At 51.3% G+C, this 15789-nt stretch overlaps 2 protein-coding genes across 4 annotated transcripts in view; both read right to left on the bottom strand.

Annotated features, from left to right (window-relative positions):
• The window catches only part of AP1M1 (adaptor related protein complex 1 subunit mu 1), a 37916-nt gene extending 34846 nt beyond the window's left edge, over window positions 1-3070 (bottom strand). Inside the window, exon 1 of the mRNA XM_054465867.2 lies at window positions 2393-3070. Within this exon, the coding sequence (XP_054321842.1) occupies window positions 2393-2434 (42 nt within the window). The 5' untranslated portion in view covers window positions 2435-3070. The remainder of the gene's footprint in view (window positions 1-2392) is intronic.
• A 5324-nt stretch (window positions 3071-8394) lies between these two features.
• Window positions 8395-15236, bottom strand: FAM32A (family with sequence similarity 32 member A). Of its 3 annotated transcripts, XM_054465863.2 has the most exons (5): window positions 15003-15153; window positions 14754-14895; window positions 10980-11065; window positions 9881-9934; window positions 9485-9567 (listed from the first exon to the last, which is right to left on the bottom strand). In XM_054465863.2, exons 1-4 carry the CDS (start codon window positions 15074-15076, stop codon window positions 9916-9918), a joined length of 321 nt encoding a protein of 106 aa, XP_054321838.1. In that variant the 5' UTR covers window positions 15077-15153; the 3' UTR covers window positions 9485-9567; window positions 9881-9915. The 3 variants fall into 3 exon arrangements, with proteins under 3 accessions (XP_054321837.1, XP_054321838.1, XP_054321839.1); XM_054465862.2 differs by lacking the exon at window positions 10980-11065 and having other exon boundaries at window positions 8395-9567; window positions 15003-15236; XM_054465864.2 differs by lacking the exon at window positions 9485-9567 and having other exon boundaries at window positions 9880-9934; window positions 10980-11062.
• Between the last annotated feature and the right edge of the window lie 553 nt (window positions 15237-15789).

The raw sequence follows: 15789 nt of genomic DNA, 5'->3' as shown, positions 1-15789 counted from the left end.
CTGGGCTACGGTCTCCTCATGGTGGCCCCTGGTTGGAATTGAAGTGGTCCTCTTGGTCCCTCTCTCCCATCTCAGCATTGGCCAGAACTTCTGGCTCAGCAGCCCCAGCAGGCTGCCCCTTGCAACACCTCTTTTCCATATGATCGTGCCTGGTCACCTTCCAAACCCACTTCCAGCATCACCCTCTTCCAGGGAGCCTTTCATAACCACCTCCCCCTTCCACTGGCTAAAGATGAGGTTGAGCAACTGCAGGACTTGGGACCTTGTTCCTGCCCCTGTGGCTGCCTGGATCCAACTGTGTAGTAATGTCTCTGCTTCTAGGTGACTGCCCTGCTAGACCGAGAGGCCTGGGAAAGCTAACATGGACCATGGGTGGTGCTGAGCCTGTCTCACGCATCTGCTCAGCAAATATGCACAGTAACTCCATAAAAGCCTCTTTTGACCAGTGAGGAAAGCGAGGTTCAGAAAGGAGAAGGTGCCTGTCCCAGGTCACACAGCTGAGCAGCAGGGATGGGTTTTGAGCTCACCCCTAACACCACAGCCACGGCGCCTATGCCTGGCACAGGGCAGGGTGCATGCTAGGTGCTCATGAAATGTTTGCTGAAGGAATAAGCAAGCCAAGACAGGCAGCCCACTGTCACCTCTGGGGAGGCAGTGGCCAGGGCGGAAGCAAGACTCATTCTACCAGGACTCAGGGTACACCACACCACCAAGCCCCTGGCGTGCTCTAAGACGGGTGTCTTCCCTCCTTCTAAGAAGGCGGGGGAAGGAAGCCCAGCACTGGGTCTCACCAGTTGTTGACTTTGGGTGGCTTCTAGAGCAGGCACCCACTCAAGGGACTTCAGGAAAGTGCTGGGGGTGGGGTGGGGTGGGAAGGGGCAGCCACTTCACCTCTTCACTCTCAGCTGCTTTAGGGCTCACCCCTGCCCGCCTCACCTAGGACCTGACACCCACGTTTGTTTCTCTCACTGATCAATGTTGGGCTTCACATTGTTGGACCGGTTCTTGTTGCTTCCACATGCAACAGGCCAGGCAGCCACCTGCCTTGCACCTGGGATGGACTTGGGAGAAGGCAGAGGACCATTTCTAAAAGGCGGGGACAATCCCTTCTTAAAGTTTTCTCAGATCCTCTGGGGAAGATGCCTGGGTTCTAGTTTATGTCCAGCTCCCTGGTGTCTCTGGTCCATTTGTCACCCCTCCTCAGGGAAATCCTCTCTCATCCTCGGGCTGAGGCTGTCTGTATAACACACTCGCCCCGCACCACCACTGCAATTGACATGTATTTGTGTTTTTGGAGATGGGTATCCATCTCCCCTACCAGCCTGTGAACACCGTAAGAACACAGATTGTTGAACCCTGGCACATGATTAACGCCTGTAATCCCAGTACTTTGGGAGGCTGAGACAGGTGGATCACTTGAGGTCAAGTGTTTGAGATCAGCCTGGTCAACATGGCGAAACTCCGTCTCTACTAAAAATACAAAATTTAGCTGGGTGTAGTGGCGGGTGCCTGTAATCCCAGCTATTTGGGAGGCTGAGGCAGGAGAATTGCTTGAACCCAGGAGGCGGAGGTTGCAGTGAGTGGAGATCGCACCACTACACTCCAGACTGGACGACTGAGCATGACACCATCTCAAAAAGAAAAAAAAAAAAAGGGGGACTGTTTTTTGCTATACACAAATCGACCCCAGGCTTAGTACCCTGCCTGGCATTAGTAGGTGCTCCCCAGATATCAGCTGAATAAACAAATGATTCTGGATCGGACTCTTAGACTTGCTACTTCTCTGAGACCATTGTGACCTTGATCAGGTTGCTTCACCTCTCCGTGCCTCAGTTTCTCCCTCTATAAAATGGCAATCGTGATCACCACTCACCTCACCTAACTCTTGTAACTCACTATCACAATGAACGTGGAGAAATTCCTACTGAGAGAAAGTGCACGATAAACAGAAGCTGCAACGCCCTGAGGAGGCGGGACTGGCTCGAGAGCACCCAGTCCCCGCCACGCCTCGCCACCCCCGGCCAAGGGTCGCGCAGCCCCTGGAGGCCCTGCCTGGCTCCGAGACCGGCTGCGGCCCCCCTTCTGGGTCCTCCACCGAGGCCTGAGCCCCCGGCCCCGGTGCCGGGGAGCAGAGGGCGGTGCAGTCAGTTACCTGGCAACGCGGTGGCTGCAGCCCACCGCGTTACCTAGCAACAGGACGGGGATTACCCACTTAAGACCCCCGCCCGGTTACCCAGAAACAGGATGGGGCTCTCAGGTGAGGTCTACCGGCCTCTCTGCCTCACACCAGGGTGGGGCTCATAAGCCGGTTACCTAGCAACAGGGTGGGTTCCCGCGGGCGGAGGCCCCCGCCGGTTGCCTGGCAACAGGGAGGGTGGGGAGCCATCAGTACCTTGCCCTTCAGGTCCAGCACGTAGACGGCGCTGGCGGACATGGTGGCTGCAGGAGGCCTCGGCAGCGGCCGAGGGCGGTGGCGGCGGCAGCGACGGTGGGGACTGCCGGGCGTTGAGCAAGGCCGGGCGCGGCCCGCGACAGCTCACCTCCACTTCCGGTTCGGGGAGCCGCGCTGGGACCGTTATGTCCGGTCCGGGAGGCGCTGTCAAGAATGCGCAGGCGCAGGACGGACTGTGCGCAGGCGCATTACGTCGTATGTGACCTTGTTTCTTGCTCCCGCCTGAAGCATCCCGGAAGTAAGGCCCGGTGGGGCGGGGCCGACCAAATCAGGGCACCCAGTGGCCGCTGCCAGGCTGAGCTATGGAGCCAGAGCAGCTGGAAACGGCCTCCCGTGGGCCGAGTTAGGCGAGAGAGCCTGGTGGTGAAACCGACCTGGGGCCCAGCCCTATGGAGCTCACAGTCTGGTGGGGAAGTCTATGAAACAAGTGTACAGTCACCAATTGTGATAAGCTCAAAAGAGAGAGGTAAGGTCGTGGTTACTTGGAAAGAGGTCAAACTTTCTGAATGGCAATCAAACCTTATCAACAGTCACCACCTGTCATTGTCAACATTTATCAATGAATGAGTGTGCCTGTTTATTGCCTGGAATGTTATGAAAACCAGCCTCACTGAACCTTGACCCAACATACTGTGTTTCATTTCTGCAAAGTTAGTAATCGGTAATGCAACTGGTGGCCCTCGATTAATCCATTGAATCATATCTAATTTGCTTTTATGAACTCTTGGGCTTTGGAGAAATGCCTGCATCCTGTTCCAGCTAGCCATCATAGTACCCTGGGGATCCCCAACCCTGCAATACCAGAGTGATTTACCCAGGATGCCTGCCTCTCACATCTTTTACTTTCTCTCTTATCTCCGTTTTGGCGTTTGGAAAGATGATTTTTGCAACTCGGTTATTATATAGTCTTTTGCTTAGGAAAGAAATGTGACTGAAACTCTAGAGAAGCAAACTAGAATGTTTGAAGACTGCTAAGTGACTCCTGGGCTGGAGGGATTCTTGCACAAGGCACAGAGCAAGCAGCCAAGAGAGGGGTTTTGTTGTTGTTTGCTTTTTTTTTTTTTTTTTTGAGACGGAGTCTCGCTCTGTCACCCAGGCTGGAGTGCAATGGCACGATCTCGGCTCACTGCAACCTCTGCCTCCCGGGTTCAAGCGATTCTCCTGCGTCTCAGCCTCTTAAGTGGCTGGGATTACAGGCATGTGCCACCACACCTGACTAATTTTTGTATTTTTAGTAGAGACGTGGTTTCACCATGTTGGCCAGGCTTGTCTCAAACTCCTGACCTCACGTGATCCACCCACCTCGGCCTCCCAAAGTGCTGGAATTACAAGGGTTAAGTTAAATATTAAAAGATAAGAGAGCCAGTGCCCTTATACAAAGGCTGGGATGTAACAAAAGCCCACCCAGAGTTGTGCCTAGGCCTTTCCTGGGCCTTGAAGCATGACAAGATAATGAAGGAATTCTTAACAGGACCCTTTTAGGATTAAACAAGCTTTATTGGCAGTCTCAAGAAATTCCTCAGGCCTCCACAAACAAGTTTATTGGGGTTTGAAGGAACTCCCCCAAACCTCCATGATTTAGCAGGAGATAAGATAAGGGTAATCACCCCAGCACCTGGACCCACTTAGATTAAGCAAATTTACTGAGGCTCCAGCGGAAGGTCTTCAGGACTCAGATCTTAGTTATAGGTTAAAAGACTAAATAACTTACTTATGTCTTTAGATGAAAGCACACTTACACGTAGACATATAGCTTAGAAGGTATATGAGCTCTGGAAGACTTTGTAATTTTGAGTTGGTCTGGTGATATTTTCCAGGCCTTCTCCCTGTAACCAGTTACAGAAATAAAAACTCTCTTCCTGCCTAGTTCATCTGTGTCTCATTATTGGGCTGTGAGATATAGAAGCCCAACCCTCAGTTTGGTCTGGGAACAGGTTAGGAGTGGCGGTCTCAAAAGCCCCCCCAATACAACACACACAATAAGAACCACTGAGGCCTGAAACCCATGTATAGAGATTCTGTTTTAATTGGTCTGGGCCAGGGTTTGGTTATTAGGATTTTTCTTTTTTTTTATTTTTTCTTTTTTTTGAGACAGTGTCACTCTGTCACCAGGCTGGCGTGCAGTGACACCATCTCGGCTCACTGCAACCTCTGCCTCCCAGGTTCAAGTGATTCTCCTGCCTCAGCCTCCCAAGTAGCTGGGACTACAGGCGCCCGCCACCACGCCCAGCTAAATTTTGCATTTTTAGTAGAGACAGGGTTTCACCATGTTGGCCAGGATGGTTTTGATCTCTTGACCTTGTGATCCGCCCCTCTCAGCCTTCCAAAGTGCTGGGATTACAGGTGTGAGCCACCGTGCCTGGCCTTCTTTTCTTTTTTTTTTTTTTTGAGGCAGGGTCTTATCCTGTCACCAGGCTAGAGTGCACTGGCACAATCTCGCAATCTCGGCTCACTGCAACCTCCACCTCCTTGGCTCAGCTGGGACTACAGATGCACACCATCAAGGCCAGCTAATTTTGCTTTTTTTTTTTTTTTTGAAACAGGGTCTCGTTCTGTCACCCAGACTGGAGTGCAGTGGCGCAATCTCAGCAGCTCATTGCAACCTCTGCCTCCTGGGTTCAAGTGGTCCTCCCACCTCAGCCTCCTGAGTAGCTGGGACTACAGATGTGTGCCACCAGGCCCGGATCATTTTTTGTATTTTTAGTAAAGATGGGGTTTCACCATGTTGGCCAGGCTTAATTTTGCAATTTTTATACAGATGGGGTTTCCCCATGTTGCCCAGGCTGGTCTCAAAACACCTCGGCTCAAGTGATCTGCTCGCCTTGGCCTCCCAAAGTGCTGGGATTAAAGGTGTGAGCCACTGCACCCAGCCTGGTTATTGGGATTTTTTCCAAGCTCCCCAGATAATACTTATAGGAAACAAAATTTGAGAAACCCTGGTGTATCATAATAGGTATGATCTTTCTTTCTTATTTTATTTTTTTGAGACTGAGTCTCAAATAAAAAAAAAAAGTTGCTTGGTGCTATGGCTCATGCCTGTAATCCCAGCACTTTGGAAGACAGAGACAGGAGGATCGCTTGAGCCCAGGAGTTTCAGACTAGCCTGGGGAACATGATGAAACCCCATCTCTACAAAAAATACAAAAATTAGCTGAGCGTGGTGGCATACACTTGTAGTCCCAGCTACTTGGGAGGCTGAAACAGGAGAATCACTTGAACCTGGGAGGTTGTCAAGGCTGCAGTGAGCTATGGTGGCATCACTGTACTCCAGCCTGGGCAAGAGAGTAAGATCTCTAAAACATTACAATAAATTGGGCAAAATATGAGACTAAGTCCAATAGGGTTTGTTACATATCGCGTCTATTTCTGTTAACTCTTGCTGAACAGACCCTGATGTTCTTCCTTAGCAGTAGAAAGTCACAGTTGTGGCCGGGCCTGGTGGCTTATGCCAACAATCTCAACACTTTGGGAGGCTGAGGCAGGAGAATCACTTGAGGTTGAGGCCAGTAGTTTGAGACCTGGGCAACATAGGGAGACCCTGTCTCTACAAAGAAATAAATAAATCACCTGGGTATGGTGATGTGCACTTGTGATCCCAGCCACGCAGGAGGTCGAGGTGGGAGGATCACTTGAGCCTGGGAGGTCAAAGCTGCAGTGAGCTGTGATCACACCACTGCACTCCAGCCTGGGCAACAGAATGAGACCCCATCTCAAAAAATAATAATAATAATAATAATAATAGTCCTGACATCTCATCAGATTCCTTCCAGAGCTTAATCACTGGGCAATTAGTATCAAAAGCCTCTCTTGGCTGGGCATGGTGGTTCACGCCTGTAATCTCAGCACTTTGGGAGGCCGAGGCAGGTGGATCACCTGAGGTCAGGAGTTTGAGACCAGCCTGGCCAACATACTGAAACCCTGTCTCTACTAGAAATACAAAAATTAGCCGGGCATGGTGGTGCACGCCTGTAATCCCAGCTACTCCGGAGGCTGAGAGGCAGGAGAATTGCTTGAACCCAGGAGGCAGAGTTGCAGTGAGCCGAGATCGCACCAATGCACTCCAGCCTGGGCGACGAGCAAAATGCCATCTCCAAAAAAAAAAAAAAAAAAAAAATTAACTTAACCACTTAGTACTGAAACAGTCATTACGAAAGCCGGAGGCCTGCATTAGTGAGACCTGGCCTGCCACAACACTCCACACACACAATAAGAATCTCTGTTCTCCGGGCTCGCTTTGAACTCCTGGGCTCAGGCAATCCTCCGGCCTCAGCCTCCTGAGCAGCTGGGATTACATTTGCATACATACCACTGTGCCTGGCACCAGGCCTTGGCGGTTTTTAATGCTCCCCAGGTGATTCTAATGTAAATTTGAGGACAGCGGTGACTGTAAGGGTATTGGATCCCAGTAAACCACACCTCCTAGTGTTCATGTGGAGTTCCCTGCCAGACTCCGGGTTTGGCTACGTGGCTTGTTTTGGCCGCTGAAATAGGCTATGTAGGGCGAGCGCGGTGGCTGATGTCTGTAATCCCAGCACTTTGGGAGGCTGAGGCGGGCGACTCACTTGAGGTCAGGAGTTCGAGAGCAGCCTGGCCAACATGGTAAAACCCTGTCTTTACTAACATAGAAAAATTAGCTGGGCGTGGTGGTGGGTGCCTGCAATTCCAGCTACTCAGGAGGCTGAGGCAGGAGAGTCACTTGAACTCAGGAGGCGGAGGTTGCAGTGAGCTGAGATCACACCACTGCACTCCAGCCTGGGCGACACAGCGAGACTCTGTCTCTAAATAAATAAATAAATAAATAATAATAAAATAATAATAATAATAAAGAAATAGGGTATGTGGAGGGAGATTCTGGGGGTGAGATGCCACCCTGGACTTTCTGGCCCCAGGAAAGCCAACAACTAAACGAGTGAACTGAACCACACTCCATGGAACAGAATCCTCCAGCCTAGCACAGTCAACCCACAGAGTTGTGATAATAAATAAATTTTTGGCCGGGTGTGGTGGCTCACACCTATAATCCTAGCACTTTGGGAGGCCGAGGCGGGTGGATCACGAGGTCAAGAGATCGAAACCATCCTGACCAAAATGGTGAAACCCTGTTGCTACTAAAAATACAAAAATTAGCTGGGCGTGGTGGCGCGCACCTGTAATCCCAGCTACTTGGGAGGCTGAGGCAGGAGAATTGCTTGAACCCGGGAGGTGGAGGTTGCAGTGAGCCGAGATCACGTCATTGTACTGCAGCCTGGGCAACAGAGCAAGACTCCATCTCAAAAAAAATAAAATAAAATAAAATAAATTTTTGTTGTTTTAAGCCACTGCCTTTTGGAGCCATTTGTTATGCAGGGAAAGAGCTGAAGTAACTACCTTTCCACTATACTAATAAAGGGTTTCCACAGTAGTACATAATGCAGACTCCTGCTGCTAGCTTGTGGATGGAGAAGGTCTGAAACTGTCTTTCCACCAGGCCATGGAAGAATCACTGGCAAAAGCCACTGCTAATGAGAGTGTGTGTCACCTCTCTTAGGTGTGAACCATAGGCGGGAACAGATGTGCCATCGAAATTTTTCCACCTGAGTTGCCGTTTTCCAGTATGAATATTTTTCTGTGCCACAAATCCAAAAGACATTTTGGTGACAAACAGCCTATAAGAGGACAGTCAGCACTTTGAGAGGCTGAGGCGGCAGATCACTTGAGGTCAGGAGTTCGAGACCAGCCTGGCCAATATGGAGAAATCCCGTTTCTAACTAAAAATACAAAAATTAGCCAGGCGTAGTCGCGGTTGCCTATAGTCCCAGCTACTTGGGAGGCTGAGGCAGGATAATCACTTGAACCTGGGAAGTGGAGGTTGCAGTGAGCCAAGATTACGCGACTGCACTCCAGCCTGGGCAAGAGAGTGAGACTCTGTTCTGGGGAAAAAAAAAAAAAGAAGACACTCAGACTTACAATAACTGGCTTTTGCTTTATTGTGTAATTTACACAGGACAACCCCAAATTCCACACTTCGTTTTTCTCTTCTGCCTTCATTATTCTTTCAATATCTATGTCAACAGAGATTGTTTCTCCCAATAACATATGTAGTTTGATCCTCAACCAGGACGCACAGGCCCTACAAGATCCCAGCCCTCCAACACGGACACCTGGACCCTCCCATTTGACTGCAGCCTTGTCTGTTTGTATTGGGGCTCTGCCCTGGTCCTGTCACCCCTGAGGCGTCCGTAAGGTAGGAATGCCAAACAGGATTCGTGTGATGTGTCAACTCTGAGTAAATACAAGAGGCTGCTAGGAGCCCCCAGCTGAGGACTGAGAGGCAGGCTGTGTCTGGGTTCCATTGCAAAGAATGCTGTGATGCATTAGCAATGTCTGCTATGGCAACACCCATTAGAAGCACCTGGAAGAGGGCTTTTGGGAAACAGGCTCAGAAAGGAGCAAGGTGTGTCCATTCCATTCTTGCCTTAGGTGGCTGTTCCATTACCCAGGCTACACTGTCTCAGTGGCCAGGTGGCTGAGGAGGAAGTCTGAAGGCGACAGAGTTGCCAAGTGGCTTCCCTGGGGCCTGCAGGGGACAGCATAGGCCCAAAGCTAGAGGAAGCTTGGAAGGGTGCCCACGCTGGGTCCTGCGGGGCTCTGCATACTGCCGGCCACCATGGTGCTAGCTCCTTATCCTCTGGAGTCTGTCTCATCCAGGAGAAGACAGCTGGTTGGCCTCAGAGCATTAAATGCAACTCAGGGGTGAAAACATTTTTACATGACACAGACACACAATGGGCTTTACCTCTGGATAAACTTAGAAACTTTCCATCCAAACGAAAAGGGTGTATCTTCTGTATGTTGCCAAGAAGCCTAAACTGAGTACAAGGACAATCTTACTTTAATCAAGTTCCAGAATGAGGGTACACAGCTGCGAAAAGCAATCTGTAGCAGAAGATGCAAGGGTGTGTGTAAAGCCGTGTTTCTAGAATATACCAAAGGAAACACACACAACCCCAGCGTGGACTTTTGCGAACCCTCGATGCTGCTCCATACTGGGGCGGGGGGGCAGGCGGCTACTTCGTCCAGCTGACTTTGGGAATGTCGTAATGCTCCGTGAGTGTGTCTAGGTGTCTGTTGAAGTCCTGGGAAGGTGGAGTAGAAGGCCGGTGTCAGCGCAGACCCAAGCCGGCTACTGGGGAGAAGTGGCACTGCCCAGCTCCGCCTCTCCCACATCCTATCTCTCCTGAGCCCCCTCCTCTCAAACTCCCCCTGCCAGGTCTTACAGACTCCTGAACCCTGGGCTCCCCTTTCAATAACCCTGGGGAAGTGTCACTTCTGTTAGGTAAACTTCCCTTCTCGTCAACATGCCAACAGCTCCCTCTGCCAGCTCATAGCCTCTGGGCCCAGCGGGGACCCTGAATGGCTCAGTCTCCCCCACTGGACATGGTGACTCACCTCCACTCTCTGCTTGTGGGTTTTGGATGCTTTCTTTAGGATCCTTTCCATTTGCTGGAGAGAGAAGAGACATGGAGGTGAGTTTACAGGTTCAACACAGCCCAGGCTGGCATGGGGTGGAAGATGGAGCCCTGGCCAGACTGGCTCTCACATTTAGAACAGCTGGAGGTTTCAGGCTGTGTGCCTTGTCCTCCTCCCTCAACTCCACCCAGGCTGGTCCAACAGGGAACCCAGGTCACTTGCCAGCTTCGTGAGTGGCAGGAAATGAACCAGCAATGCCTGAGTGCGTACCCATGAGGAGACTCTGCTGGGAGCTGCTGGCACGCTTCCTGCGTCCTGAGGAGGCTGTTAGCACTCCCAGTTTGGAGGAAAACAAAGTTCCAGAGCAGGTTTCAGGAATGATGAGAAAGAGAGAGGTAAAGGGTCCGACAGAGCAGGTGCTCAAGTGACACTTCCCATCCTGACGTTAGGGCTATAAGACCAGGATCACCATCCCCAGGGTTATTCTGAAATATGCCTCCTGCACCATGACCTGCTCCGATCCTCACTTCAAACACTCAATGACACCTGGAAAGGTCAGTATCTGGTAGCAGCTGGGAGTGTGGGCTGGGCGTGGTGGCTCATGCCTGTAATCCCAGTACTTTGGGAGGCTAAGGCAGGAGGATAGCTTGAGCCCAGGAGTTCAAGACTAGCCTGGGCAACATAAGGAGACCCCAACTCTACAAAAAAATCAGCTGATTTTGGTGGCTCATGCCTGTGGTCCCAGCTACTCGAGAAGCTGGGGTAAGAGGACTGCTTGACCCAGGAGGTTGAGGCTGCAGTGAGCTATGATCGCACCAATGCACTCCTGCCTGGGTGACAGAGTGAGAGAGACCCTGTCAAAAAAAAAAAAAAAAAAAAAAAAGAGTTGGAGTGTGGGATATAAAGCCAGACAGATCTGAGGCCACACCTGGCTCTACACCTCCTGGCTGGATGACTGTGGCCCACTGTTTGGTGGCCCCTGTAACTGTGCTGCCTATGATTCATCCCTCGTGCAGTCCCCATGCCACAGTGACTCTGACCTGGCCATGGACTCAGTTAACTCAAAGGAACACAGTACCAGTTCTGGATCCATGCATAAGACCTGGCAGCATTAGCTTTGTGCCCTTGGAAGCCAGTTGCTGTGCAGGAAGTCTGATGGCCCTGCTGGAAAGAAAGGACCTGGAAGATGAGATGACATGAAGGAAGAGGCCACGAAAGAAGCACTGAGAGGTGGGGCATGGCGGCTCATGTCTGTAATCTCAGCACTTTGGGAGGCCGAGGTGGGAGGATCACTTGAGGCCAGGAGTTTGAGACCAGCCTGGCCAACATGGTGAAACTCTGTCTCTACTAAAAATACAAAAATTAGCCAGGTGTGGTGGCACGCGCCTGTAGTCCCGGCTACTTGGGAGGCTGAGGCAGGAGAATAGCTTGAACCCAGGAGGTGGAGGTTACAGTGAGCTGAGATCGTGCCATTGCACTCCAGCCTGGGCAACGGAACGAGACCCTGTCTCAAAAAAAAAAAAAAAAATGCAAGTAAAATTGTCAGCCCAGCACCAGCTGCAGAATTACATGCCCCACCAAAACTGAGTCTCAAAAAAAGAAAAAAAAAAAAAAAAAAAAAAAAAGAAGCACTGAGGCACCAGCTATATGGTGGCAAAGCCATCTTAGATGCTCCAGCCCAGTTGCACCTTCAGAGACTCCAGGCCCAGCTGCCATCTGACCACACCAGACTCCAAGTGAGGTCAGACCCCGCTGAGCCCAGTCAACCCAGAGCATCATGAGATATTATTGGTAGGGGCCACCTGGCTGCTCCTCTCTGTCCCCCCTCTTCTCCTTCATTCCCTCCTCACCTCCTTCTGTGTCCAGTCAGCCCTTGCCTGGCTGATTCTCCCTCTAAGGCGAGTGCCTTGCCCGTCTCTGTCCCTCTTCCTGCTGCTGTGAGCCCAGCCAAAGCCTGTGTCTCCTTGCGAGAAGCCACACTGACTTGTCCAGCTGCCACACAATGCCAGGCACCTGGCTGGGCTCTGCCCACAGGCGTGACACCCAGCTACTATTTTAGTTTTTGCAGAGACGGGGTATCGCTATGTTGCCCAGGCTAGTTTAGAACTCCTGGGCTCAAGTGATCTTCTGACATCGGCCTCCCAAAATGTTGGGATTACAGGCATGAGCCACTGTGCCTGGCTGACTCCACTTGGATTTCTACTGGGGCACTGCATTTACCTGCTTTAAAACTATAGCTTTCGTTCCCCCTCCCTCGACTCCCACTCCAGAAAACCTGCTTTACCTGCAATCCTTCCCACCCCAGTAAACAGCACCTTCATTCATCAAACTGCCCAGCCCAAAATCTTGGTCATCCTTCTTTCTTTCCCAGCTTACATCCAACCCAACAGCTAACCCTGAATTCATCCTTGAAAACCTATTCCAAACCTGTTACCTTCCACTGGCTCCATCACGACTGCTCTACTCTGAGCTCCCATTATTAGTCTCTTGATAGCTGCATAAGTCTCTCATTCTGGCTTCCAGCAATAAAATCTCAGCCCTGCCTCTGACTATAGCCTCAGGGTTAGAAGGGAAAGAAATGCATTCACTTGGCCAGGCATGGTGGTTCACGCCTGTAATCCCAGCACTTTGGGAGGCCGAGGTGGGTGAATCACTTGAGGTCAGGAGAGCGAGACCAGCCTGGCCAACATGGTGAAACCCCGTCTCTACTAAAAATACAAAAATTAGCTGGGCATGTTGGTGGGCGCCTGTAGTCCCAGCTACTCGGGAGGCTAAGGCAGGAGAATCGCTTGAACCCAGGAGGCAGAGGTTGCAGTGAGCTGAGATCGTACTAATGCACTCCAGCCTGGACACCAGAGCGAGGCTTTTTCAAAAAATTTTAAAAAGGCTGGGCGTGGTGGCTCATGCCTGTAATCCTAGCAATTTGGGAGGCTGAAGCAGGCGGATCACCTGAGGTCAGGGGTTCAAGAACAACCTGGCTAACATGGTGAAACTCCATCTCTACTAAAAATACAAAAAAATTAGATGGGCATAGTGGCAGGCACCTGTAATCCCAGTTACTCAGGAGGCTGAGGCAGGAGAATCGCTTGAACCCCAGAGGCGGAGGTTGCAGCGAGCCGAGATCAAGCCACTGCATTCCAGCCTCGGTGACAGAGCGAGACTGAGTCTCACTCTGTTGCCAGCGTGGAGTGCAGTGACGTGATCTCAGCTCACTGCAACCTCTGCCTCCCGGGTACTGGTTCAAGCAATTCTCCTGCCTCAGCCTCCCAAGTAGCTGGGATTACAGGCGTGTGCCACCACGCCCGGCTAATTTTTGTATTTTTAGTAGAGACAGGGTTTCACCATGTTGACCAGGCTGGTCTTGAACTCCTAACTTCGTGATCCTCCCGCCTGACTTGTTAAATCCTTACCACAACCCTGTGAGGTAGACTTTAGTGCTACTTTAAGTAAAAGGTAACCGGCTCGCCCAGCGTCACACCACTAATTCGTGGCAGAAGCAGAGTCAAACTCAGGTCTGTCATGCCAGAGGTAGTGTTTTCCGTATGCCTGAATTAGATCTGGGAGTAAGAAGTTAATTGTCCCCAATGTCCATTTTCCCCAGTGTCACCGTACAGAATCACCTAGACCAGGGTTAGGGTTTCTCAGCCTCGGTGCTACTGACATTTGGAGCCGGATCATTCTTTGCTGCAGCGGGCTGTCCTGTGTATCACAGGGTGTGTGGCGTCATCCCTGGCCTCTAGCCACTGTTGCCAGTAGTCCCCACCCCAACCCAGTTGAGAACCAAAAATGTTTCCAGACATTGCCACATGTGCTTCGGGGTGGGAGTTTAGGGGGGTGGAGACTACCCCCAGTTGAGAATCACTGACCTACACTGATTATTCCCTCTCCCCAGCATAATGAACCCAGTTGATCTGCCTTACTGTGAACTCTTCTGTTCTTTACTGCACACATTTATTGTGTTTCATATCCAGAAAAAATAATTTATCGGAGCCTTAAAATACAATACAAACAAAGTCGTCATGGGCATGGCCATTCAATATCAACAGCTGAGACTGGGTGTGGTGGCTCACACCTGTAATCCCAGCACTTTGGGAAGCTGAGGCGGGCGGATCACTTGAGATCAGGAGTTCGAGATCAGCCTGGCCAACCTGGGGAAACCGCGTGTCTACGAAAAATACCAAAATTAGCCGGGTGTGGTGGCGGGCGCCTGCAATCCCAGCTACTCGGGAGGCTGAGGCAGGAGAATTGCTTGAACCCTGGAGGCAGAGGCTGCAGTGCTCCGACCCCACCAAAAATAACTAATTTTTAAAAAAATACAACATGTTTGAATCTGCCAAACAAAGTTGTCTTGGAAACAAACTTTGTGGTGACTTCGAGCGGCGAGCATGGCCATTTAATATCAAGAGCTGGCATCCACTGAACATTTATGCACTGCCTTTTACTTTCATGACTTCCTCTCAAGTTCCCAACCCTCTTAGAAAAAATTACTATCCTGACTCGTACAGAAAAGGAAACTGAGGCACGGAAATAAGAAAGTCACTGGCCTAGTGTCGCAGGGCAAATGAGCCACAGCACTGGAATCCAAACCCGGGTCTCCAGCTCTGGCCTCCTTTCAACGCCAGTTCTAGCTCTCCCCTCTGCTGCCCACTCGAGCCAGCGGGGTCTTCTCATCCTTGGAGCTCCCCCGGCAGAGGGCGACTCTTCTCTCACTCACGCACAGCATCCTCTCCCCGTAATTAAGGTCTCCCCTGACCGCTCCCCTGCCCTCGGAGCGTCCCAGCCCTGACTCCAATTTCGGGTCTCCCGGCGCCGGGTGTTCCCGCCCTCCCCGCCGCCTTCTGCTTCTGCTCACCCGCTTCTCCTGCATTTTCTCGAAGGCTGCCTGGGCCGGGGTCCGCTTGTCCAGGCCGCGCCGCTTCTCCTCCTCGTTCTTTTTGCTCGTTCCCATTGCTTCCAGGAGTTTCGCTTTGTCTTTGTCCTTCTTTTTCTTCTTCCTGGAAAAAGACATGAGGAAGGGGCGAGTCGGAGGGTCAGGGCCAGGGGTCCCAAGAAAAGGTCTAAGGGGAATGAAGACGGAATCCCGCGGGCCCTCGGGCCTCACCGCTTGGTCACTCCCAGCTCTGCGACGCCTTTCAGCTTCAGTGGTCCCTTTTGGACCTGCTCGTAGGCCTCCATGACACTCTCCGGGGGTTCGGCGCTGTTTGCAAACACTGTTTCCGCCCGAATGCCCGCCTCGCTTCTCTTTGGTTGGCTGAGCTACAAGGTGAGCATGCGTTCTTGGTTCTGGACCTGGGCCACACTTCCGGGTAGTGGGAGGGACAGAGAGCCAAGCGAATGAATGCCCTTCGCTTCCTATCTGCTGCCACACTTCCGAATGTGGCGCCCACTTCCGGTCTCCCATTCTTCACACAGGGTGCTGGAAACCCAACCCCTTTTTGAGCGTTTTGCGCACTTTTGGGTGACCTATTCTTTCTCCTTGATTTTTTTTTTTCTTTTTTAGAGACACGATCTTGGTCTGTCACCTAGGCTGGAGTGGAGTGGCGCGATCGTAGCTCACTGCAGCCTTGAACTCCTGGGCTCAAGAGATCCTTCCGCCTCAGCCTCCCCAGTAGCTGGGACTACAGACGGGCGCCACTGAGCGCGGCTAATATTTTCATTTAAATTTTTTTGTCGAGATGGGGTCTCGTTGTGTTGTCCAGGCTGGTCTCGAACTTGTGAATTCAAGTGATCCTCCCGCTTCAGCCTTCCAAAACGCAGGGATCACAGGCCTGAGCCACGCCCCCCCCACCCCCGTTCTCTTTTATTGCCATATTTTGAGAGTTCACTGGATAGCTGAACCTAATTTTGTAAACCTAATCAGTATTCATTAATTTTTCAGCTTTAGGTAA

This window comes from Pongo pygmaeus, chromosome 20, assembly GCF_028885625.2.
Source record: "Pongo pygmaeus isolate AG05252 chromosome 20, NHGRI_mPonPyg2-v2.0_pri, whole genome shotgun sequence".
Lineage (NCBI taxonomy): Eukaryota > Metazoa > Chordata > Mammalia > Primates > Hominidae > Pongo > Pongo pygmaeus.
Note: the sequence above shows the minus strand (reverse complement) of the source record. Positions and strands in the feature narration are given on the sequence as shown.